Below are 27,668 nucleotides of genomic sequence, written 5' to 3' on the forward strand. Positions count from 1 at the left end.
GAGGTATTGTTCTGTCAGCACCATTAATTTATGCTGAGTGTGGTTGATTGTTCGTCGAAGAAAAAAATGGGTTTAATCGCACTAAGTTCCTCGCCGTACGAGTTTAGCATTTACATCAGTACAGGAGTTAAAGATGAAACAATGTATTCAACAATATAAGGAATGGCGTTTCGAATAAAAAGCTTTCAGCTTTAATGTAAACTCTCCGCACAATCACAACCGTTGCCAAGTGATAGGCCTGTTAAAAACGTGCTATAAACCAAACATTGCCAACTGCAGGCGCATCAAATCACCCTATCATCAGTGACGCCCTTTCTGAGATGATATACCCTTGCCAAGGCCATGGAGACAAAATGGACATCCTTCCAATTGGGCCCCACAATAAAATGGATAGCTAGGCAAATCCATCTTTTCCACACCGAAAACAAAACTACCGCCAACCACTATCCGTCCGGTCCGTTTCCGTGCCAGACGCACATCAACATTAACCTCACTTTCGTCTCTTTATGCCTTATCCACCTGCTAAAAGGATAGGGCAAACGAGCAAACGTACGAGCAAGCGAGGGTTGGCTATATTAGTAGCAATATTTGTCCATTTCACTAACAAATTGTGTTTATTTTCCTCCGGAGAGTTAACTCGCCCAATAAAAGAGTAAAAACAACCCATAGCCGTCGCAAAGCAGGCAAGCAAACCCTCCCACCCAAACGGGTGCCCTCAGAACGACGGCTAAGTACGTCGTTAGCTGTGGTATAAGCGGTGGCGGGCTGCTTTTTTGGAGGTATTTTACCTGTTGTTGTTGTAATTTGATTCGATCGCATTTATATTAATACCGGCAGAGGCAGTAGGAGCTGTAGAAGCGAAGCTCTCAGCAACAAAATCTAGCCGGTACACACAGCCACTCACACGCACCTGCTTCAAGTTACAGTCCATGGTGACGCGCCCCGGTGGTTGCTTCGGTGGAGCCAGAAGTTGGAGCAGGCGAGGAAAACACGTGTCCCAGGTAACGCAGAGAACGACGACGACGACAACGTCTCCTGCCGTCGTCTGAGTTATTGGGCGAACGTAACCACCGAAGGAATGCAACAAGATATCTTTGATTTGGCACTATCTGATGGCCTATTTGCTCACGCTTCCTTTTGATGCCGTGGCGGTACCCATGTCTGTTATTGCCAACCCGCTTGGAACAATGGCAGCTCGCGAGCAACAGACGTCTCGGAGCCTACGAGTTGCTTTTATTTGTTCCACACGGAAAAGCAACAGCAAAAAAAACCCTCCCAGTGGAAACCGTGGAAAATCAGACTCTCCTCTTTCGGTACATTCTCGTGACATTTGGCAATCGTTCTCGTTGGCAGTTGTGTGACTGTGGTGAACAAACATCCAGCGGCACAGTTCCAACCCCCGGACGAAGCTAGACAGATAGCGTGGTAGGGACGGTTGGTTGGCTGTGCACGATGATACTGCTGCCAACCAGACCGCCGACACAATTCGGAGCAAATTACGAAAACCTACCAATCAACTGGGGGTGAAAAAAAGAAGGTTGATTTAGATTACGCGCGGCTTTGCAAGCGCGGTATAACGAGGGAATGTAGACACGAGGACAACTGCTATGCCCTATGCAGCGGTACGCAGGTGAGCGAAAGGCTAACGAATAAATTAGATCAAATTACGAGGTTTGCCGTTTGGGAGGGATTTTGGGTTTTTTGGGACAGCGAACAATCAGTGATTAGCGATATGGGTGCTTTCCGATGAACGATTGTGATTATTTTAAGTGGTGCAGTTTTGCCGCCGAAATTGGTCGCGTGCAACGGCAAAAGTACGGACCAAATTGCCCACAAAACTTTATGTTTAAGTTTACTTTTCATCGTGCGCCTAAATGTATACCAAAACAAGAAAAAATCTAGATTTAACCACACTTCAACATTTTTGCAGATAGCAAGGACGTATATTGCTTACACAAAAAAAAACCCCTTTACACAGATAACAATTCCGCTTAAGCCCATCCATTCCCTGTTTATTGTGCCACAAATATCCTCCAAACACACCAAAAGTAGCAACCGAAAAAAAAACGCTATCAAGTGCTCATATCATTAGTCTCCGATGTATGGCGTAATGCATACATTCCGGCGTTGTTAGTCGCTAGTATCCCAACTGGCCCGTACACGAAGCGTTGCATTTTCTGCCTCAGTCCACTACAAACAGTGCCAGCATATGTAATCCATTGCTCTCCCTTCCCTTAACTGCACCATACACTCTCGCAGAAGCTATCATTATTTATCCACCGCGCGACATGTGGCGTTGGCTATAGTTTCCCGAGCCCGACTAAGAGAAGCAGCAAACCCAACTGCAGTGACAGTGGCTGCACCATTGTCGCTAGCTATTGCCTTCCACTAAGGTTAGCAAATGTGTAGCTCCCGCTCGCTCGTGCTGCTTCAGCGCGGTATGATTGCCACCATTGCATCGCCATTATGCTCCTCCGTCCATGGACATGCGGCTCCCGGGAGGGGTGAAGAATAAAAAGCTTCCGCAAAGCAAAACAAAAAGCCACAATGAACAGACCATACCAAGAAGGAGAAGAAAAAAACAACCCAAAACCAGACACAAGGCAACAGAGGCTCGAATATTTAGGAACAGTGTGAGCACTCAGCCCTAGCCCTAGTAAACGCTTCTGGGAGTAAGCGTGATGATGGAAGCGTTCCGGAGAAACCCTGTGGCGGGTATAATTTATGTCTGACAGTAGCGTAGCCCTTACCAACGAGCTGCCTTCGCTTCCACAGCACTGGCAAAAGCACTGGTCAGTGCACACGTATGCTTTTTTTTTCGTACAGAAAAAAAAATGGCGAGCTGTAATCTACTTGAGCTACTCGAACGTACGGAAATTTCTACCGAAACTGTGTGCTAAAACCGTTGCAAACACAGAGCGAATATGAGCGGAAAGAAGAAGCGGTCCGACGCTGCTTCCACATAAATATGTTGTCGTCGGCTTATATGCGAAGCCTTTCGGCTGGTCCCGGACTCGGCGGCTCCATTTTCCACCGCACGGTGGTGTAAACGGTGCTGTAGCTGTAAAAAGTAAATAAATTACAAAATAATGATTGTAATTACCATGCAAGAAAATGAGCCCGGTGATAAAAGATACGCGGGCACGCGGCGAATACCGGTACGGCGCACAGGACAGAGGACGCAAAAAACACGCTCACCCAACGACGGTCAGCAGAACTGTGTCGGAAGGTTTCATCTAGCATCTAGGCGCTCTTAAGCCACTCCGGTGGTGCAACTAATAAGCGACAGTTAGAAGGTTGAAAGCGCTTGCGGAAGGTAGGAAAGCGCCGGAAATGTTAATTTTATTAAAATGCATTCATGCTAGTGTGCAATACCGGGAGAGGATTGCATACCTCTTACTTTTTTGTTTCTATTTTGTGCGATATTTTAAGTGTAAGCAATTTGATATGAGCATATCAAATGTAATTTGAAGCATAGCAGTATTTGAACCGATGTTTAAAAAAACAATTTAAAACTAAAATGAATAACATTCCATTAATTAATAACAACCATTAATAACTAAGTATATCTCGATTTATTCACGATCATACAACGCCTAAATGACGGCAATTCATGTCAATCAATGCAGCAATTACTATCAAGACGCCTAAATGTATGCTATGTGCTGTGCAATATTATCTTTTTTGTGTGTATCAACTCGATTGTCTGCAAGCTTGTACGTTTGGAATATATGTTGAATAAAAATCGATTATCGTTTCTGACTCAAGTCCAACAATAACAATTTTAGATGAAGCCATTATATTCACATTGAAATTAGTGCCCTTCGGGTGAATCTACTCACTATCATGCTTTTCTTATTTGTCTTCTTTCCAATCAATAATCCAATAAGCCTCAAGTACAGTTTTTGATAAAAATCACACATCCTACAGCATTTCCCAGTGCGCCTTAATGAAAGCCCCGCCCTGTGCAATCGAACTCCCACAAAATCCCTTCCTTTCACTCTTCACGAGAGAATACCAATCGAAGCTTTCAGCCCGCATTACAAACTTGTGTACTCCTACCCTGCCCAAGAGCCTTGGGACGGTTCACGTGAAAAAGAATGAATTATTCATTCCGGCGAAGTGCGTCGGTTGCGCCCGAAACGAAGTAGCTAGCAATAAAAATTTGCATTTTATGCATACGATTGAAGGTACGGCATGGCTTTGTATGTGTGTGTGTGTGCATGCATGATTGGAAGAAAATATTCAAATTTGGCAAACATCGCCTGGAGTGTCTTTGGAGCGGCTGTGAGCACCTGACGTGGCGAGAAGGAGCAGGAATCGATGACGATTGAGCACTTTACAATGTAGTAGCGTTTTCTCTCTACTCCTGTGCACGGGTGCGATAGGATATTTTGAGATAGTAAGAATATGTTAGAGTACTTTGTAAACGCAATTATAGGAACTCCTCGATTTCATTGCGTCACTCCTAACCCAAAATAATCGAACAACTTTGCCCCACAACTGGTTGCAAAACGAACTAGCCAACCGTAAATGATACGATGAGATTGTTCTTATATTTAGAGTCTGTTGCACTCAAGCAGCGCCATCTGTCGTTAGGTTAGCCAAAGCCTTGGCACAAAACGGGCAAGAAAAACTGAAACGATGCCAACGACAAAAAAATAAAGGAAAAGATAAAGCTCTATAGTGTTCCGAACGGAACGAGTATTAACTTTCCGCCAGATTAGATATGCAAACTGCTGATGAACAATCTGGTTTCGTACTTACCAAATAGCCGGCAGCAGTTTGGCGATAATTTTTGAGCGGAAAATCGGTGACCGGCCCTGATGGAATCTTTTTGATCTAACGCCATTTTTTGGATTTTTTTCTTGCTTAAGATTAGGTCAGCTTGGAAGAAAGGTGAGAGCGTTCGACACCTTAAGTTGTAGCCCAAACGATTTTTATGCAAGAGAAAGACTATTACCTTGTTTTGCACATTCCGGGGATGTTTTATATCAAGCTATTATTAGCTTTGGATTAAATGGACTATATCACGATCTAAACACTTATCATTGCAGTCAAACGAATTGAGTACAGTTTTTTTCTCTCTCTCTCGTTAAATCATGAATCCAGCACAGCAAAACAAAAATTAAACTTCGTTTGCCATGATTACATCAATCTCTTGAAGCACTCTCGAAGTGTTAATAAACAGCCCTTCACACACACTGCCTCTCCCTACAAGAACGAGCACTCTCACAGCTGATCAATCTTAGAGGCGAATAGAGAAGGCGAGCGAATCGAACCCCACTACGGAACATCACCGATGAAAGTGATACCGGCTTGACCGCTGTTAATCACTCACAATCAGACGAAATATTGCTCATAAATGTAGTTCAGGCGTTGCACAACCAACGCCGGCTTACGACCGAACATATTATCGACTTTTATATCCCAGCCGAAGGCCCCACCAGCCCACCTACCGCCACCCTTGAGTGCCGTAAATTATGAGCAATAATTAATGTCAATAGCAATTATGAACCGACCGCTGAAATTGATGGAGATCCGCCAGAACCGACCATTCCACAACCCGGGTGTGACCGACCACGGGGACCAAGACTTTCCTCGGCCTGGTCACCGTACACAGCACCCCACCCGGTTTGGTAAAGTGTGGCGCAATAAATTTCACCGGAAACAAGCAAAACAATCATTTACTACTGGCCGCATGTAATCCATTCCTAAGGTTGCCGACACTAAAACTGGAGCGGCCGGTGGAATGATTATTTTGATGAGCTCTGGGCAGATTGGACATTGCACTCTGGCAGCTCTTCCCTGAGGGAGATGGTGGGCCGTGTGTGTATGTGTATGGAAATTTGATGCTACCACCATGCTGACGGTTGGCACGTGAATGAACATTCCACGCACAAATACACTCCAACACTACTGGACATGGTCCACGAACGACAGCGCGGGCGTTGATTTATCTTCCCTCTCTGACCTGGGCGTCGTGAGTGGTCAAAGATTGGGCGCCAGAACCCCTAAACAACATCACTCGATTGGGATTAATTTATGAACTGGAGGAACGGGAGAAGTGGAGAAACGTTTGAGATGCCTTTGCTTAGGTTGCGTAGGTGTGGAGAACGATCTTCAAGGGGTTACCCAATTTATCAGTAAAGAAATATGAAAATCAGTGTAACACGGCGTGAGAGTGTAATTTCATTCATGATGTGACGATATCTCTTGTGCGGATATTAGATATCGCATTCAAATTGCCCTTAAACCAGAAATTAACAATAAACAAAACACTCCGTTAAGCTTTCGTTGCATAGTTTGCAAGCAAGAAATGGTTTCCTCCCAAGGGATATAAATAGTTTTCCCGCGACTAAATTGAAACTGATTTGCAGTTAATTTGATCAGCTAAGTGGAAAATTAAATCACAAAACTTGCACACACGTTCACCAACTTCAAGTTGCCATGTGTGGGCAAAAGTTTATTTCTATGACAGATTCTGTGACAGAGATTACCTACGACGCTAACCCACACAAGGGGAGGGGTAAAAGAATGGGAGAACATTTTAAAATACAATACCAAGCAATGATGTGCTCCAACGTTACTCGAGCTCGAGCTGTTAAATGGTGCAAATGTCTGTCAGCCGACGCCAGACGACAACTAGCCCTTTTTGGGGGCTTAGACACAACTCGATTAAGGGAACAATTGAATTTCAAGAAAATCCCTTTCCCCTCCAGCTTGTGGTAAGTTTTCACGTATTCCATATACAGAGTACTCTTCAACTTGTTTAGCCATTCCGTGGAGCGCAAAACTTTCCCTTTAAACTTGCCTCACGACGCCAGTGAGCACTTTCATCGTTCTCGCCAACGCCCCCAGCCGCTTTGCACCGTTTGATCTAATGCCCTTTAATGCCCGGTTAAAGTTGGATCGAACGAATTCGTAAGAATTATACCGCGGGCAACATCAAATGCAAACAGTAATGAGCGAATGAATTGGGTCACAAATGGCTGCTAAATGCCATTACCAGTCAGAACCTTTTTGGTCCTAGCGGGCTAGCGGGGGGGGGGGGGCTAAAGTTTTGCTACCAGACATAAAATAAAACATAAAAAAAAAACATTCACAAAAGGAATTAAATGCGGTAGCAAGTTTTCTTGTGAAGTATTTCGTTTATTTTTGCTCCTCCTTTCCACTTCGGCTCAGACGCTCAGAGCTGGTATATTGGTTCGTCCATTCGGTACCATAAATAACGATACGAAGCTGATAGCAGTAAAGCAAGCGCCCATGAGTTATGAATAAAAAATGCAAATTCATCTCCCACTTTGGTGTTCAAGAATTGAAAGGACTGAGCAAAAACAAGAGGAAAACTTCAACAGTCAAGCTCCCAAACTTAATGACAGCCATTCGGTCTTGCTTGTCGTTTTTTTTCTCTCCCCTACAGAGAGAGTTTAAAGAACCTTTCAACAAGAAGAAACTATCCCTATCTCACTGTCCTTATCTTTCGCCGATTGTGCAAAAGTAGTAAAAGTAGTAAAATTCCCTCTTTTTATAACAAAACCACACGGCACGACTGAGTGTAAGAATTGTTTTAATTATTTGTCAGCTGCAGCAGCAGGCTTACCGGGAGCGGCTGGGAAAAAAGAAACGGAACACACCGTCGCCCCGACGATGGGAAACTTTTGTCTGATTTTTAGGGCGAAAATTAATTTACCACGAGGCAGCGGAGCATCCCGGGTACGTTGAAGAAGCATCGGGCTGGGGAATAAGCATTAAGACGTTGCTGCGGCAGTTGCTGGTACCACACTTTAGCGACCAGCCGTGAGTGCGAAGGCGTGGGAAAGCAATCCTGCTGCCAGTGCATGGAAAAGTTCGCTATCTTAGGAAATAGGAAAACAGCGGGAAGGCGGAACAAGCAGGGTATGGAAAAAATTAAAGATAAACCCCCATACAAGCAGGTTGGGAAAGGTCTGACTGTTTCCAATATTTTGAGCAAGCAGCAAACAATATTCAATCATATTTTGTGGAATTATTGGGAAAGCAAACTGATGAATTTATTTCAAGTTCTCCAAATAGATAACAAGATCTTGAAGAAGAATTGATGGAATAGAAAGAATTCATAGAATGAATTTACAATGCTAATGTTCCAAAATTCGTCATTACAGCTCTAGTTCAAAAAGTTCTGAGCTATCTATCATCTATATATTTCAAAACTTTCGCGTTGAAAACCTCAGAATCGCATCAGTCGCATGTTTCAAACGTCACCAACGTCTTATCAATAACGATCAATATCACAATCTCTAAAATCAACTTCTTCTTCTCCTATTTGGTGTAAACGTCCTACATGGACATGCCAGTCTCTATGAGGCTTTCATTTCAAGATCCTGGATGCTACCCTTGGACGGTCCATTGTGGGCTTGAACTCATGACGGGCATGTTATTGAGTCGTTCTTGTTGACGACTGTACCACGGAACCGCTCCACCAACTACACACTAATCAAACAAATAAAACATCCACCTACCTTCATTGTCGATCGTGAAGATGCCGAGCCCATCGCCACCCTTGATCGAGTACGTGACGCGCGAGTCGGGCCCGGGCAGATCGGCATCCTTCGCCAGTACCTGCATCACCTGCGCACCGGGCGGTTTGTTCTCCGCGATCGCACCCGTCAGCACATAGTCCTCAAACTGAGGCGCGAACCGATTCTCGTTCACATCGATCACCTCCACTATCACCGACGTTTCCGACGACAGGGACGGTGTGCCCCGGTCGATCGCTTTCACGATCAAACTGTGCACCTGCCGCTCCTCAAAGTCGAGCATCCGTGCCGTCCGTATCGTGCCCGACTGCTTGTCGATCCGGAACGATCCCTCCCCGTCACCGTTCTCGCCGAAGCTGTACACAATCTCACTGCTCGTACCGCTGTCGAGATCGATCGCGGACACTACCGTCACTACCGTGCCGCGCGGTACATCCTCCCGTATGCGCACCGTCAGGTCCTGCACCGCAAACTCGGGCGCATTATCGTTAATGTCGTCGACGGTTACGCGCACCAGCGCGTCCGAGTACAGGGCCGGCGTGTTCTGATCGCCACCCCCATCAGTGGCGCGTATCTTCAGCTCGTACACCTCCTGTCGTTCGCGATCGAGCGGCGCCACCACGGTCAGCACGCCCGTCTCCGGATCCACCCGGAAGTCTTTCGTGTCCGTCACCAGGCTGTACGTGATCTTGGCATTCTGGCCCAGATCCGCATCCGTTGCCTTCACGCGAAAGATGATCGTTCCGTTGATGGCGTTCTCCGTCACGCGGAAGCTCGCGAGCGACTTCTCGAACTTCGGCACATTGTCGTTCTCGTCCAGGATGGTGAGGGGCAAAATTTTGGAGATGGATTTCTGGGGCTTGCCGAGATCGTACACCGTGATGTTGAGCAGGTACTCGTCCTGCCGCTCGCGGTCGAGATAGCCGATGATCTTCAGCTCCCCGTTGTCTGGGTCGAGCCGAAACACGGAATCGTCGTCCCCGCCGGAGATGCCAAACACGAGCTTCCCATTGTAGCCAAGGTCTCGATCGCGCGCCTTAATCCAAGTGATCGTCGTACCGAGCGGTACCGACTCATTGATCTTAACCTCCAGCGGCAGATCTACAAACTCTGGCGCGTGCACATTCTCCCCGTACCGGCTCGGCATCATGGCGAAGTCATCGGCAGCTCCCCCACTAGCACCTGCCTCCCGACCAGGCATATTGTTCCGCTCGGCTGCGGCCATAATTTCCGTCAACCGTTGCGCGACACCCGTCTCCCGACACTCGAACGTAGCGCCGTCTTCCGCCTTCAGGTTTGCGCCCAGGTTTCTCCGGTTGCGCACCAAGCTGATCTGGATGCGTGCCGTATCGGCAAAGTGCGTCCCGTCCGTCGCGGTGACGTTCAGCTCGCGCTGCTCCACACCGACATCGTTCAGATCGCACCCGACCGAGATGATGCCCGTCACCGAGTCGAGATTGAAGCAACCGTCCTCAAACCCGGACAGCAACCGGTACGTCACCACGCTGCCATAGTCAAAGTCGAGCGCCGACAGCGTGAAGATCTCCGTCCCGATCGGTGTGTAGCGCGGTATCCTGCCGAGACAGTCGATCCGCTCGAACTGTGGCCGGTTGTCGTTCACGTCGCGCAGCTTAATCACGAGCTGCATCTCCGTCTGCCGCCGGTAGGGAAGGCCCCAGTCGGATGCGCGCACCCGCAGCACATACTCGCGCCGCATGCTCTCGTAGTCGAGCAGCTTCGAGGTGCGCACCGTCCCGGAGAAATGATCAATATCGAACGGCACATCGTTCAGGTTAGCGATGCTGTACGAGATGTACGCATTCTCGCCCAGATCCTTATCCCGCGCCGTCACCTTCGTTACCGAGGTGCCGGCAGGTTCATTCTCATCCACGTAGATCGTCAAATTGGCCGTCTCGAAGATCGGATCGTTATCGTTCGTGTCCTGCACGTTGATTTTCACCTTCGCCGAGGACTGCTTGCGCGTGCCCGGGTTGCCCTGATCGATGGCCGACACGGTGAGCGTGTAGAACGCCTTCAGCTCCGCATCCAGCGGCACGGCCGTGTACAGCATACCCGTCTCCGGGTTCACCCGAAACTCGCCCCCCTCATTGCCACCGACAATCTCCAGGAACACCTTCGCGTTCTTGCCCTCGTCCCGATCCGTCACCTTCAGCCGTATGACGGGCGTGTTGGGGGGTGACGTTTCCGGCACCGAGACTTCGTAAATTTCACGATTAAACACGGGCGCATTATCGTTGATGTCGGCGAGCCGGACCGGTGTCACGAGGTAGCTCTGCTTCGGCGGCACACCCCGATCGACGGCCCGCAGCGTTAGGTTGTAGCCGGCGGGGGCTGTCTCCCGATCCAGCAACCGGTGCACCTCGATCACATACTCCCCCGGGCGGTCGGTCGGCTTGATGCGGAAGTGCCCATCCGGATCGCCGTCCACTATGTCCAGGCTCTTGATCTGCCCGTGCACACCCTTATCCTTGTCCGTGACGCGCACGATGCCGAAGATGTTTGTGTTGGAGTTTTCCAGTATGTCCGGCAGCGCCTGTACGTAAATATCCGGCGCGAACAGATTCACCTAGCGAGAGAGAGAAAGATGGAGAGAGAAAGAAAAAAACGGAAAGTGTTTAATGTACAGTCGGGTTACGCAAACATCCCGCGCGGAGGTGCTGGAATCGTTTGATTAAACTCGCACGTAACACACGGGATGTAAAATCCCATTAAACGGTTCAATGGAATGGGTTAATGGCGAACGGGGGAAGTGAGCTGACGGTAATAAAGCATTTTTACGACCTCGGTGCTACGGACGGGGGTAGTTATGATTTTATTTCCACCCGGTTCAATCATTCCGCGGCAACAGATTTTAGATTCGTTTTTGATGGCACGGCACGGAAACGGCTGGGACTGGAGATGTTGTATCGGAGTAGCGGATGGCAGTGTTTGTGATGCAGTTTCCCATTGCCTGCTTTGTTGTTTCTAGGCTGGAAAACATTTATGCTCACAAAAAAACGAGAAGCAACAACAACATCCTGCTTCCTATTCTGATCCACGCAATGATCCCGCTTCGGGAGCGGCAGCAACGAACAATATTCTACGTACGCCATCAAACCTAGTCGACCGTAGGCCATAAAAATCAATTTATTATGCAATTTTGCCTTTGCAAATGCAAATTCTTTGCAACTTCCGTCGTTCAGCCACCATACCCGAGAGCTCCGAAAATGTTTTGCCCCTGCCCCGCCCCCAGATAGTTGTTACTGACATGGCAGGACATCCCGCATGTACCAAAGGGCATGACAAAACCACATCAAACTCGATATTTGAAAGGATAACACCGCTGGGAGAGTTCAAGCAGAATCCACCACATAAAGGAGGAAAAAAAGCCGCCGTCCGTATTGGCAGGCTCTTCTTATCCTTCTCGATGAACGTTTCTGGATCTAGCGGTGTGCTCTCTGCAGCGCACTCGCAGGTCTTATATGACTCCGGCTATTGTTAGTCCTGCTATTGCGGCTCCTGCTATATCGGAACCACCAGTTCTACACAGATATGCGGAGTCGGAGTCGTCCAGAGTCGTTCGGAGTCATCCAAAGTCATCCAAAGTCGTTCAAAGTTGTCCAAAGTCGTCCGGAGCCGACCGGATTCGTCCATGGTCATACGGAGTAATCCGGAGTCATCCGGAGTCCGAAGTTGGAGTCATACAGAGTCGCTCGGAGTATGGTCAATTCTGGACTTCTCCTACTCTGGACGACTCCGATTGACTCCGACTGACTCCTGACGACGCCGGAAGATTTTGGACAGCTCTAGACGATTCCAAACTTCTCCGCATACTAGGCGGAACTACCTTCCGGAGTGGGTCAGATTCGTCTGGAGATGACTCCAGAATGAATGAAACGAGTCCTGTCAATTCCGAACTACTCCGACTCTTGACGACACCCATTCCGGACGACTCCCATTCCAAATGACTCCGGTTGACTCCACCTAACTCCGGACAACTCTGGGCGATTCCGGATGACTTCAGGCGTTTCCAAACTACCTCGGATAATGCTGTACGGACCTGCCTTCCGCAGTCGTTTCCGAAGTTTTCAAAATCTGATCGGAGTCGACTCCGTATTTTTGCCAGCTTTACCCATCACTATTTGGTGCCGTTCTCGTTGAGAATCACAAAAATGTAAAATTCGCATACAAACGGGCACTCGCATCAGCGAAAAAAATCTCTTACCATCACAAACTAGTGCGCCGCCCGCAGGATGCTCGGCTGAAATGCACTGATGGCATCGGAGCGATACGAAAAAAAATAAAATAAAAAGATTCCTTATTCTATCTCCCGCAAGAACCACCGCCGCAAGGCACTGCACAGTTGAGAGGTGCGTGCCTACGCTGGTGAACCGTTTATCACACAATGGGACAGTAGACCGGGGTTTTTTTTTTTTTTTTGTTGTCCCTATACAAATCCCCATACCGTGTAGGCCAATGGAAACCAACGGAGGTATAAAGATGGGCGTTGTGGCGGTATCGGTTGAGGTTGTGACGGTCGTTCGAGCGATGAAACCTCCGAGCACCCAGCATATGCGGGGTTTGTGCAAACGTTCCCAGGAGAAAAAGGGACCACCACTTTTTTCTCGCGTTAGTTCGTCGGGTTAGCCTGACCGACCCGGGAATGACCCAAAAATTTTGGTGCGGTTTTTTGTTCCCCGCATGTCCCGCCTCAATTTGGTTGCCCTTGCGCATTGGAATGTATGATGAGCTTTTGACGTCAGCCGATGTACAGTAGCAGGCGAATCGTCTCCCTCCGGTGGCGCGGTTACCGATTTTAAGTGAATATTTTTGACAATAATAATAATTACTGTACATTCCAGTGCACACTACAGCGAGATGGAATGCTGTGTTCACTTGGCAGTAAGTATTTCTGCAGCTATTGTGCTGACGGCACCGTACAAAGGTGCTATTACAGGGTTTCCCACGATATATTGGTTGGTTCCCATCAATTTTTGGTGGATTCCCATATTTTTTTGGTGCGTTCCCACGATTTTTTGGTCGTTTCCCAGAATTTTTTGGTCTAATTGTATTGATATCCAATCGGAAAATACCAATAAATTATAGGATCGAACCAAAAATCTATGGGATACAACCAAAAAATCGTGGGAACGCACCAAAAAATCATGGGAACTGACCAATAAATCGTGGGAAACCCTGTAAAGCATTCTTGCTCTGTTCATTGCTCCACTGTGCTACACAAACGAACCGAAAGACAAGCCGAAAAAAAACCTTGCATTTCGAAACATTTAGCACCACAGCCATCAACGCATAGACGGACAGCTGCTCCGATGTGCAATCGTTCCGTAATGGGTGAAAACTCTCACAACAGCATCGCCCGAAGTTCTGCACAGAACTTAATATCCCAAGAGCCACCAGCAACCAGTGTGTGTGTGCGTGTGTGGCTATCCAACAATGTCCAGAGCGCTCGGTATCGATCGGGTGACAGTAATGGAACCGGTGGACCAATAACCCGGGAAAAAGGTCAGCCCTCATGCTCCCGCCTTCGGTTCCCTGTTTCATCCTTCCAGGCTGCCCTAAGCGATTATCAGCGCAGGGCAACATTAATATTGAAATTCCTTTCATCTTTCGAGCATTGCAATGCACAGCGACACACAGCAAAATGGGAGTCCGTCTGTCCGACGGTTGCTCCTTTTCTGAAATGGGTCCAGTGTACCGAGCGTCAGCAGAGATATTGGCATGACCCATTTCATGAAACTCTCTGTTGCGAGTATGTTTTTTCGGTATAGGTTGGTTATGATGCAATGCTTACCCCATCATACAGCAAAAAAAACTGTGCGGTAGTAGCATTCTTGAAGGCATTTTGTAAATGCCAAAACTTGGAAGAGGAGAAAATGTCACTTTAACAAGGAGATGGAAAACAGAGCTGTTCCCGTTTTCTAAGTGGGACATATCTTTCATTAAAATATGAGCCCTTATTTCGATGGCTGCTGCAAGGAACCCAGCGATGCTCTAAATTCCACAGCGAAATAGTAATTATTATTTGCCGAAGGACAGAGATAGTTTATGGAATGTTATTTTAACAGGAATTTCTCTTGATAGTGGAGCAGAATATATTGCCAAACATTTAGAGTTCCTCTTCTGGTTTATGTTTATGGTTTCAAATGTTTTGAAAGAACTTAATCCGTCCAGGATTTTTGTTTAAAAATTACAACTTTATGACAAATTATTTCCAAAATCAGAAATATAGCATATTTTTAGATTAAAATATTAACTACTGGCAAGAACTGGCTTTGCTGCAATGTCCGAGGATATATTTTGTTACAAACTACTCTCTTCTCTATTAAAAAAAACAGCGGCGCCAACAACCCTGCTGTAAATGCAAATCCATAATTAAAATATTGACCAACACAAGGCTGGGTAATATTTCATGCCACCCATCGACTTTTCGGCAACACACAACCACGCTTCGTTGTATGACGGGGCAATATTTTCAATTATTTTATTGATACAATATACAAAACGTTCGTATCGAAAAAAAACCAGAAAACAACAACCATTCAGCCAGAGAGAAGGTTTTTAGGGCATATCTCCTTGGGGGAAAGCAAAATAACCTCTTTTCAGTGGGCTGCAATAATATGGATGGAAAATAAAGCAAAAATTTAAGCTGCAAATTAAATGCTTCACCCCCAAATGTGGTCGCCAAATGGAGATAACTGCCAATGACAAAATATGGCTAATGGGACAAGGAGAGAAAACGGTTTGATCCTAATTTAGTATTCCCGATGGGACAATAAATAATTGAGCTGCGATTTATGTACATCCCGTACCGCGATGGCACCTTCGGTACTGTGGCACATTTGGTTTGAAATTGAAATTGGAGAACAATTATTTCATTTAACGCAGCCCACATCGCGCGTAAGCAAGCTGATGGAGTGGATTATTTTGTCAGTATTCTTGTAATGGTGCCTGGGCGTTTGTGAATTTAGAGTTGGAATTACTATTGAGTCACGGTCAGTTCTCAAATTAGGCAATTCATGCGCTCCAAAGATATTACAGTTACTCGAATATACGAGCAAGATATAACGAAAGTCGAAAGTTATTTCACATGTTAATTATTACATTTTACTGAGATTTTCTCCATTTGAGAAGGTTCCAGCCAGTGCTGCAAAATGTCATAAAAAATCGGACTAAAACTAAATCCATATCAGCGTCACGTACTCAATTGTGATGACCAGAGGTGATGCTCAAAACGATTGATGTGACCAATACATGCTTCGTGACATTTTAGCAATCAATGCTAGGTCACTCATTATGTCATGACTTTTTTACTGTGATCAGTCCTGCGTCACGAGCTCTTCTGTGATGATCAGGTGTGAGACTCAAACAGTTGGTGCGACTATCACATGCTTGGTGACATGTGCAACCAAGTCTTGGTCAGTCACTTGGTCGCGACATTTTTTGTCAGTGATCATCACGAAAGTCTTAAGAAATATGCAGTGCGTGCGAGTGGTTCCCAGAAACAAAATGAGCATGATGAGCAGCGACCCGACAGACCATCAAACCAGACAGAGCGAGAAACCATTCTCATTTTACTGCTTGGGACAACATGCCAAGTATATTCCAAGAATGTCGTGATTATCACCGATAGAAAATGTCGTGACCAAATGAGTGATCAAGAACAAATCACTCATCAATCAAGTTGGGTGCTAAACAAAATGTCATCAAGCATATGATTATTCCACCAACTGTTTGAGTCTCACCTCTGATCATCTCAATAGTTTATGTAATCTGATTTGAGCTTCGTTTCAGTCATGAGTGTTGGTCACTGAAACAGTGGCTTTGGCTAACACTGTTCACAGCCAGAAAATGTCATGCTTATGCTTGTGATGGCGTTAAGCCCGAGGCGTTGTCAGTCAGAGTATCGCGTTTGACTCAAGCACTCGCACGTCGCGTTCAATATGTCATGACGAACTTTCATTGAGTATCAGCAATGAGCATCAAGCTCATCAAGCATTGTTTTCGTGCTGCTCATGACGTTTTGCAGCTCTGCGTACGTCAAATAGATTCTAATAATCATCGTCTTGTAACCGCAACTTACCTGCAGAACCTTAATTTTCACCCGCGCCTTGCTCGCCTGATTCCGGCTCGTTGATCCAATGCCCCGATCGTTCGCCACCACCGTCAGCTCGTGCAGCGCCCGTTCCGCGAACCGGAGCGGCCGCGTCAGCGTTATCACGCCCGTCGTCGGGTGGACCGCGAACTGCTCCGTCTCGTCCAGGATGCTGTAGTAGATCTCGCCGTTCAGCCCCAGGTCGGCATCCTCGGCCACCACGTGCAGGATGCTTTTGTGCAGCGGCGTATCCTCCGTTATCGCGACCGCATACTCGGTCGGGTAGAACAGTGGGCTCAGATCGTTCGCATCCAGCACCCGCACATCGATCGTCGTGTCCGCCTCGAGCGTGGTGCGACTTTTCCCTTCCCGGCGCGTCCCGGTCGCCTTCACCTCCAGCCGGTAGCTGTCACCCTTCTCGCGATTCAGCACAATGTTGTTGGTGCGCAGGCGGATCGCAAGAAACACAAAATCGCCGACCGCGCGCTCTTCCGCCTTGAAGAAGCGGTCCTTATCGCCCGCCACTATCTTGTACCGCACCTCCAGATCGGGCGTCACGTGCAGGCCCATGCGCGGCTCGTTCGGCGGCTGCACCGCGTACGTCTTGATGACGCTGTTCTCCGGTATCGACACATTGTACACCGCGTGGGCAAAGTGAAAGCTGTACGGTGGTGGTTGCGCCGCCCGGCCCGATGCCGAACGCTGATGGCGGACCGGTTCGGCCGTAACGTCATTGCTAGTAGTGCTTACGGCACCGCCACCAACAACAGCATCAAGGAAAGTGCCGCTGCTGCTGCTGCTGCCGGCGATGTAGGGAGCGGGGTCGCCTAGAGCGCGCGCTATCACTTCCACCAGCGCTAGGAGGAGAAGTGCAAGTAACCGCGCTCGTGGCACTCCGCCCACACCCGGTATCATCTTCAGCTAACCGTTAACTCATCTTCGAACGTCAGCAGAGCATCTATGGGGAGGGAGGGAGAGAATGAAAGAGCAGAGAAAAACAGCATTAGTAACACACATCAGGAAAAGTTCTGCCCCAAAAGGAAAGCAACTTCCAAATCCCATTATCCACCATCGTCATATCGCGTGGAGGACGCGTGGCAATGGAAATAGCATCCTCGAGGGGGAAACATCCTATTCTTCGCACCCGACGCAGGGACCGAGGATTTGATCGGTGGAATTACATCAGACGGCACACACATCAGTAGCGATCAGTAAGATTGGGGACCGGGGGGTCAGCTATCGAAAATGTCACCATTTCTCTATTTGTGGACCACAAACCGCCGCCATCCCACGCATCCTTGATTGAGGAAAATTGATGAATGAAATCTCTTATCTTGTATGAGCAAACAACAGGGCAAAAAACGCGTCTCGCTCTCACACGGTCTGAGACGTGAGATGAACTCCCTATACGAGGTTTATTATTCCACGTGGTTAAGCGGGAAAATGTCGCCCACTTTAACGGCACGGGTACTTTAACGACTGGGAATACCGGGGGAAGCTAAACTCACGGTACGTGTACGTACCGTGCATGTTTACGAGGGAAGGAAATTTTATCTCGACCCATTACCGCTAAACGATTACGGCGCAAAAAGTCACGCACACACACACTGAGGGCAAATTCGGAGTAGCACATTTGACGGGAATCATCCGACTGCTGATTCTGGGCACTTGGAAATTGAAATGTTTCGTAACCCATAAAGTGGTTAAGTGGTAGGATTCGGCATGGAAGGAAATGTTTCATTCGTCCGTTCAGTTTGAGCTCTAGCACGGATCAAATGCAATAATTAGGATTTCAACATTTTATTTTCACATTTCCCGGGAAGAAAACCCATTTGGATTTCGGCCAGTTTCGAGAAGGAAGATAAAATCAATTTTTGATGCTGCGTGTGCACAAGCAAAACTTTTACATTTCCTCCGGGTTTTCTTGCAAAATGGGACATCAATTCTGCAGAAATTGAAGCAAAAAAAACAGTGTGGAGCTGATTGGTTGCTTTAAATCAATTCAAGCGGTTCCACTTTAGGGGCGCCAGATAAAAAGTAAAGCTCACCCCGAAACTCCCCCCCGTGCCAGCAATCAAATTAACTTTCATTCTCAGCATTGTCTGTGCGGGGAGCACGTTGGGGCAGCCCGAAAACACACGCAGAATACATGAATGTAAACGAAGCTTTCCTTAGCAATTGGATCGCATAGAGTGTTCCAGTCCCGCGCGCACTGTCATCCATTTGGGATTGTGGGCTATAAACGAACACGTTCCGGGAGGATGTGGTATGTGTTTGCTCATATAAAAAGCACGCGATTGAGCAAGGACTTTAGCGCTATTATTTCTTAATGTTCTCTCCAGCTTTGCTTTGACCAGTCGCCTGGGGGGAACAATGTCGTCCGCATATTTTTTTACGAAATCGAATCGATACACATATCGACCCCATCGGCCGGGGGGCGCGCGTGCCTTAATCAGGGCTAACGAGTACCAGAGCACCCGGGCAAGCGCATCAGGATAACAAGCGTCCAAGCGCGCTCCAACACAGACTGAATTCACTCCAAAAATATCCCACATTCAATAATTCGAGAGCAAGCTAAATCCACTCCTTATCGATGTCGCACGATCGTCTTGCATGGGGCGGTGGAACGGGGAAGACAGCGTAGGACATAAATTATGTTTCCCTGACCATCACCATCACATTCCGCACCAAAAAAAAACCCCAAAGGATGAGAGGTTACACGGACGCGTGACCAAACCAGGCGCCCAAGGACGTGAGCGCACGATCTCGATCGAACGTCTTTGCCTTTCGGTGAGGGGGGGAGGTGTGGAGGGGGAGGAACAGTAGTGGGAAGAAATATCATCATGATTATGTTTGAGGGACACGGTACACGAAACTAACGAGAACGTGGAAGGGGAGCGAGGAAGAGCACATCGTAATTCGGGGTTTCCTTTTTCTTGTGTGTGTGAGCCTTTTGTGAGTGTGTCGATATGTATGTTTTTCCCCCGCTCTGTTCAGCGATAGGTGGACTATCTTTGTCCCGTAGAAATGAAAAGCGACCGTGGCATACACTTATCGGATCCTTTTTTACTGATGTGTGTGTATGTGAGCTATTCTTTGGAGATTTTTGCAGTTTTTCTTTTTTTAACAGGCACCGTGCAAGATAAGGCACAGCGTAAAACATTCGAACACCGTGGCTATCGGGTCCATGAAAGTGTCCAGTTAGCGCTAGATAGAAAACGTGCATGATAAGTCCGGGCGGTTTTGCCGTCCATCGATGACGAAGCTGTACAGCAAAACTTTTCCCCCAAGGATCGTGTGTTTGTGTGTGTGTGTGTGTGCACTGTGGGACTGGCAGAGAGAGAGGGACGTGCTCTTTCATTATTGTATGATTTATTTTATTTTTGTTAGATAAGAATGGGTATCGTATTTAATGCCGTTGAAAATACCCTATGAGTCGAACGTTGATGTAGTAAAAATGTAATAAAATCTAAATAGTCAAAACTGTCAGCAGTTCTCATTTCAAGAGTTGCTAGCTAGAACTAGAACCCGTTTTTATTGATTAAAAATATTAAAATAGAATTAAATTAAACACTTTACTCTAACAAAATCAACTTGAAATATGCCAGAGAGAATTTGGGAAAACGCCTAAATGTATGTAACATGTTCATCAAATGTTTCTTATTAAGGTTTTTTTAATACTAAACGCGAATTAATAACAAACGCATGCAAAACAATTTAAGGATATTTTTAATGTTTTTTTAAGCTTTAGTTATAACGAACCATCATCACAACTCTGCTTCGCTAATATTATCAACACAAATGAAATGAACTTTCTACTTCTCATGAAAATATTCACTAATGTGTCATAAATTATGTTGACCACTCTGTCTCTATTTTTCTATTTTGACCACTCTTACTAACACTTTATGCCACTGTATTACAAAGCAGAATGGAATGATAAGGGAAAAAGTTTCCCCATGTGTGGGAACCAATACTGTAACCGTGCCTGTGTACGAGCCAGCCCACCCAAACCCACCAGGTCCAGGCCCAAGGCACCCTTGGGCGATTTTATTATCACAAATATATTTCTTTATTATGTTATCCTCGTAATCGCATATATATATTTTTCCGGGCCGGCATTCGCAACAAAAAACCCTCTCGTGTGTTCGTGCCCACCAAGCCGGTGTGTGTGTGTGTGTGTGTGTGTGAGGAACTATCGAGTTATGCTGGAGAGAAACACAGTGTCGCAAACATGTCATATGTAATCGAATACATGCCTGGACCCGTGCATGTGTGAGTTTGATTTCATTGTATTCAACACAGCGAAAAGCGGATAACACTCCCATGAGAGAAGGAAACCCGAATTCAAACCAACGAGAACAATGCTTGGCACAGATCGATTCCAAATCATATTTGTAACGATCGTTTGCCAGTGGACGAGAAAGTCCCTCCCGACAAGCAAACCAGGACAAGATGTTTTATTTTTAAACTTTTTTTCTTTCATATGCCTTACTCCTTACGTTCCCGTTTGGAGTGAGCAAGAAAGTTGGGGGAACGTTAAAATTGGGATCAAATGAAAATGCACCCAATTCGATTTCTGGAGCCGGAGCGATCGGTGAATACATTTGGGCAACCTTTTTCCTATTGCGATTCCTATTGCTGCATGAGAATTTATCAATCTTGGTCCACTTGTGCCGGTTGTGTCCCCGATGAGCAAAAGATACGGAATTCGATTTTATTTTTCTTCCTTTTTGGTGTACCGATAACGGAGCACAGGACACACACACGTCACAAGCCACTAAGCGGAAAGCGGTAAAACAACCATGCGCCGCAAAGCGAGTGAAAAACAACTGGCATCAACTTTTGCAAAACATTTTGCACTTTTGCTGTTCTTTGGCAACGGGGGCAAGGCATTCGGAGGAGCGCCCTTGGTGTGCTCGAGCGCAACGGGAGCAAAAACAATCGCAACCAATTTGACCTATGCTGCCGGGACCACACACACGAGGCACCGGTAGACGGTTGTGCTGGATGGATGGATGGATGATAAATTGTCACAGCTTCTAGGGAGCAGATTTTTATTTCCCTCGCCCTGGATCTGGTCGTCGTCGTTGCAACTTTGCTTTCGAGAGCCTGTCTGCAATTGAACTGCTTCATGTTTCGTGTTCTATTTTATGTTTTCCTGTTTCACTACCCGTCGTCCGGTAGCAGCCAAACGACACGTTCCATGTCGTGGCATCAAATAACAACGAGTACTTGTGAAGATTATGTAGCGAGGGGTTTGATTCTTCTCTCCTCCTTCCATTGCTACGCGTGCTACTAAGCGGTCTTCAAATGTGTCATACTTTGTTCATGGGGCGTACTTTTTTTTCTTTGTTTTTGTTTTGGTCAGATGAGCACTTTGCTGACACATCTTCATCTTCCGGCTGACAGGGCGGAGGAAGTCGAACCCGCGGCTATAAAGGGAGCTAGGCGGAAGCGGAAGCAGTTCGACGACAGCTGGAAAACTTTGGCAGCGAAAGCAAAATCAGATGTTTTCGTTAAGTTTTCTGCTCGTGTTGCGTGGAGAGAAAATGAAAGACGTATACATTTTTAAAAGCAAAAGTCAAGCGGTGCAAAGCAATTGTTGAAGACATTGTTTTAAAGCCCATTGTTGGATGAAATGAAAATAGAGAAGTAGGGAAAGGAATTTTAGTACAAAATTTATGAGAACAATATTTAAAACGCATAATTTAAACAAAGCAGCACAAAATGAGATTGAACAACAAAAAACAATATAGAAAGAAGATAAGACAAACCATAAATAGCAAAAATTGGAAACAAAAAGGTGTAAAATAAAAAAATGAACAAATCAACAAAAACAGTTATATCACACACCAAAACATAAATAAATACAGCGAAAGAAATTATAGAAAATAGACCTCTATTATCAGTATTATTGAAACATTATCAACACATTTAGATTCGAAACCTTCTTTCCTTCTTTTAAAACCATTTAGCTATCACAGTTATCAAAAAATGTTGTAAAAACTTCATAAAGAAGAAAAAAACACCTTTCAAAACTTTTAAACTCGATTGACCGTAAAAACCCAACCTTTTTTTGTTGTAGACCGCAAGAAACACAAATCGATCATCTCGACGAGGGTGTACACACTGCAGCAAAAGGTGCTACTGGCAAATAAAGTGCGTCCCCATGATTGGCTATCCGTCTTTCACTGCCGTTCGCACCGCAACACCGCCTCTTCCCCCTGGCAGACGTCTCGTGCATCGAGCTTAGCTGTTTGAGAACCTATTTTCACGGCCACTTTCCCGCTTACTTTTGTCACAAACCACAAGCAAAAAGGATGTTTTTTTCTGCATTAAGCGGTTGGAAAAATCACACTTTTCTAAGGAGGAAACCACGGGGAGCGGTGTGGTCCGAAAGGAAAAGATTGTCCAGATAAAATTGGTTGACCATTTATCATAAACCGTGGGGGCGCTACAATGGACAACAACGGTGGGAAGTGGTTTCGTAACCATTATTGCTGTCAAGGGTTTCCCGCTGGAGGGAAATGGGGAAGAAGGAAAATGTAGCAGAAAAGAAGATGATGGAAAAAGTAGCCGCACAATATTTTGGAACGCTTACAAAATGCTGTAGAAAGCGATTCACCATCAATAGCAGGAAGCGGGCGTTTGGCGACAAAAGTTGTGAATGGCGAAATGATACGGGCCGGCCCTACGACGTGAACAATGAACTGCTAAGGAACTGTGCAGCAACGTGAGAAAAATATGCAGTGGTGCTAGATGGATTATTATAAGGGATATTCGGAAAACTTAATTGCCAATCTGCATGTTCTTCATGTTTGTGGCATTAGTAATTCCCTACAAAAAAAGGAAAATTGAGGATTTTATTAACAATGTACAGTAGAATGTCGATCATAGGAAGTTGCCAAGTACAATCCTTTGTCGGTTTATCGATTTCCACAGAGAACAGGACCGTACAGGGTTTTTCAGGAGTTCTCATAGCTGTGGGACACTTTATTGACTCTTTCTTGCGTGAAATGAACTTAATGTAATTGGAATTGGACTCTATAGCACCCTTGTTGAACAAATCTGACAGGAATTTCCAAGTAGCCTGTCTAAAAAGGGGGCATAGTGTCTAATTTTCATCATATGAAGTTCACTCCAATAGGAAAGAATTAAGGCAGTGCCCCACAACTATGAGAACCCCTGGAAAACCCTGTACTGACTGTTTGCATCTTGAAATGGTTTCGATATCAATTTTTCTTCAAAATTTGGGCCATGACATAATATCAATATCTCATTCACGTAAAGTAAAGATATTGCATAAGTTATGAACAAGAAAACATTCTCGTCTGAAGTCTTGGGTGGTTTATGTCTTATCGGTATTGAATCCATAACAATAACAAACCTTATCGAGTCATTAACACGTTCAGCCCGAGCCTGCCAGTGAACTTTCCCGTATGCCGGTGGAAGGCTCTGGGACTTGCAATTAGTGGTTTGCTAGGAAATCAACAAACATTGCGAATAACTGTACTCTACTCGCATGAAAAGCAGCAGTGGGTAGGTAAAATAATGGAGTTCTAAGAGTTATTGCGGTAGATAAAAATCTCAACCAACAAACAACAGTATTGATTAACAGAGTAGAGCTGAAATTATAGCGAAAAACTCATTTTTTCCACATGTATGTTTGGTTCAAAAGCGTAGGTTTGCGTTCTAACCAAAATCAGCGCCAAGTTTTTTAAACAAGTTTATACAATAATTTTCAATGTTCTTTTTCACGTCAAAAGGATTAATAGATTTGAAAGAATGGCAACACCGACTTAAGTTTTCCACCCATTATATCGTTAATCTCGATCGAGAAGGATGAGTTCTATTCACTGTTTAGGACCCTCATATTCTAGTTTAGGATAGCCTACGTGCCGCTACAATTTAAGCAGTTACATCCCCTGTTTTTGGTTTGTCCTTCAATGTTTTTCATAAGGATCTAAAAACATTTGCATCGAAAAAAAACCATTAACACTCTAGTTCAACTGAGCAGAATCAATCAAAGAAATAGTCCTTCGAACACGATCAAACTTTAAAACAAAAAAAATCTGCTGACATACTGGGCCAAATTTACGCTCCCAAACGATCACATACACGTACCCAGTAAAGTGAAACTGAATGAAAACGAATTTATTGTTTCTATCGTTCCAAATGGTTGCACCCGTTTGGATAAAACAACATATGGTGTGGGGTTATTTTTGCTACCATTTCAACTGTCAGTCAAAGACACACATCTTTTAGAAGACGACTTTAAACCCTCCACCACAACATTCGCTGCTCAAGCAACTGGAACATCACTGCTCATACACACGCTCGGGTGAGTGTTTACCGTTCAAAGATTAATATGCGCTTTCTGTTAGTCGCAGTTAGATGCAGAATGCACCAGATGCACACAGCTCGCACGTATACGTAAACAATTCGGCGATGCGAGATCCATCTTTTTTTTCTATTTATGTTTTTCCAATTCTTCAATTTTGACCATCACTGGAACCTGTAGAAATAATTAATCGCTTCCCACAATGCTTCCCCAAAGCTACCCGGTTGCATTCGTTACCTCTTGAAGTGCGCTTGGCCCACTTTATCAACGCCTTCAGAAACTCTTCGACGGTGGTGGTGTTTGAAGCAGCGCTTAAGATGAAGACTAAACTGGACCTCTCTGAAGAGGAAAGCCACAACCGATTCCAACCACCGGTACGTACACACACGTTTCCGATAGCAATTTCTATTTGACAAACACTTCGCGGTGAACACAAAGCGGACTGAAAGAAGGCACAATCACACACACAGACACACTTTGAAACACCTTTTTATTTTAACAACTACCTTTGCGAGATAATGGCGAGAAGAAAATGCACGATTTTAGGTAAAACAATCACAATTTCGAAAAAACGACACCACACCAACACAAACGCAGCGGGCTCAATTTGAAAGGGCATTAAAAGGTCTTCTTTATTTTGTTTTTTTTTTGTACTCTATTCCTCCCATTCACTTTAAAATTCCCTCCACAGAGGGGCGCTCTCGGTTAAGCTGCAAAAATTTCAATCAACCAGCTCGTTATCGGCTTCCTTCCGTGCCCGTGGTAACACTTTAATTAAACATTTTAAAAACCCCCTGTTTTCCGCATTTAACATTCATTCAACGATTGATCCCAAAAACATGAAATGGGAAGCGGCTCCCGGGACACACCGCAGCAAGAAACATCTGTTTCGGAACTGGAAATTTCGGTAAACAAAAACAAAAAAAAAACTTCAACACGCACCCGTGGGTCGGCAGTATTCCGCACGAGACACACAAAAACCCTTCCCTCTCACTCGCTCTACCTATGCTCGCGCTCTCTCTCTTTTTTATACACCTTTCCAACACTCTCAAACGCACACATACAGCAACAACACTTTACGGTGCAGCATAATCCGGTTTTGCTCGTACAACATAAAGCGCAAAGACACACTCACACACACACACTGACGCGCCAGAGAGCATAAACTGGCTGTACTGGGCGACTGCGTAAACCACATGCAGCCTACCAGCACACACACCAACACACCGCTGACACACGCGTTCGATCTTCGACTCTTCGAGCGGGCCCCGTAAACGCAACAGCTCGATTGGAAGCTGGATAGAACGGCGTGCGTGAGTGAGCGGGACGGCGCACAGATGGATACACACACAGCATCAATTTGCCAGCAATGCAGCTGCTGCCCCGTTTTGTGCTGTTTTGTGCTGGGCAAATTCCAGGAAAAATGGAAGATGGATCAAACACGTTTTGGCCCGTTCCGAAATGCAACCGGGAATTTAATTTCAGGCATCAATTAAATGTAACGCTGACGTTACAGCACACAAACACAAAAGAACACTCCAAAAAGATACACCGAGCCACAACCGCAGACAGCGGGAAGAAGGGGTTTCTTCAATGCAAAATTGCAACCAGCACCACCGAAACGACCTGCATTGCAATGGCCACCTTTAACACCTACACGAAAGCCACTTTTACCCGATGCCCTTTCCTTCGAAAAATGCACACCCGCAATTAATTGAAATTGTTTCACTCTTTGATCTCTGCGTGAACAACCAACACTTAAAACCCGATGCAGATTCACCACACAAAACAAGAGAGCGAGAGAAAAAAAATACGAAAAAAACACACACTAGAAACAGATCTTTGCCAGCATAAAGAAGCGCGCGTCCGCCGAGAAAGACCTTCGCCGTAAGCGACCGCGAGCAGCGAACTAATGTTGCGTGCGGAAACGGGACGCGAACAGAGCCGCCACCACGGTGCTGGCCGGCTAGCGCGTGTGTTGGTGAGCGGGTTTTAAATGCACTGTCGCTTGTATACGCTGTCTGTGTGTTTGTGTGTGTGGCTGTGTGCGTAAGTGCTTTGTATGGCCGTCGCTGCGGCATAGCATAGGGCAACATAGGGCTTTGTTTTTTTGCTCTCCCGTCCTATTCCGCCTCCCTTTCGTACCTTTCTGTCCTGCTACCAGAACCCGCTTCTCTACGGCGGACGATCCGCCAGGCAGTAGGTAGGCGAAATCTTTAAAACGATTGTGACTCGGTGGCGGTGACTTACGGTGCGGACTGCTGCTGTGATCGGTTCACTGCAGGTCAGCAAAAATTATCAACAATCGCCCGCGATGCGTAGGGGCGCATTTCCTACCGGGTTTGTTTAGTGCGCCAACGGGGGGGGGGGGGGGGGAGTTGTTTTCTATGATGTGCGGGTTGAGGGTTTTTTTTTTGCTTTCCTTTCGTATGCCATCTTACATTACGAAAATTAAAGGCAAATTAGAGGCAAATTTCAATCTGTTCGATTGTATTTTGGAAAGCAATTTCTTTTTTCAATTCAATCGGTTATTACAATTATTAGATTGGATTCAAATTCAATAAACGAATCATCAATATGCAAATTTTGGAAGTTAAACTCACAGACGAACCAAAAACGGAGGATACAAATGTAAGGTAGATTATATACATTTTATAATGTACCTTGTAATCTTATGAGAGAAACAATAATT

The 27,668-nt window shown here is 45.8% G+C and overlaps 1 protein-coding gene across 9 annotated transcripts in view; it reads right to left on the bottom strand.

The window, feature by feature from the left end:
* Nucleotides 1-27,668, bottom strand: part of LOC1268642 (fat-like cadherin-related tumor suppressor homolog) — a 264,268-nt gene that overhangs the window by 85,536 nt on the left and 151,064 nt on the right. For 8 of the 9 annotated variants that reach the window (XM_061661143.1, XM_061661141.1, XM_061661138.1 and 5 more), the window contains 2 exons: nt 16,621-17,590; nt 8,502-11,106 (listed from right to left, as the gene is read on the bottom strand). In XM_061661143.1, coding sequence (XP_061517127.1) covers nt 8,502-11,106; nt 16,621-17,547 — 3,532 coding nt within the window. In that variant the 5' untranslated portion in view covers nt 17,548-17,590. Of the gene's footprint in view, nt 1-8,501; nt 11,107-16,620; nt 17,591-25,213; nt 26,883-27,668 lie in introns of those variants that run through there. The other variant, XM_061661139.1, reaches the window with a different exon arrangement.

Source organism: Anopheles gambiae, chromosome 3 (genome assembly GCF_943734735.2).
Source record: "Anopheles gambiae chromosome 3, idAnoGambNW_F1_1, whole genome shotgun sequence".
In the NCBI taxonomy this organism is placed as follows: Eukaryota; Metazoa; Arthropoda; class Insecta; order Diptera; family Culicidae; genus Anopheles; species Anopheles gambiae.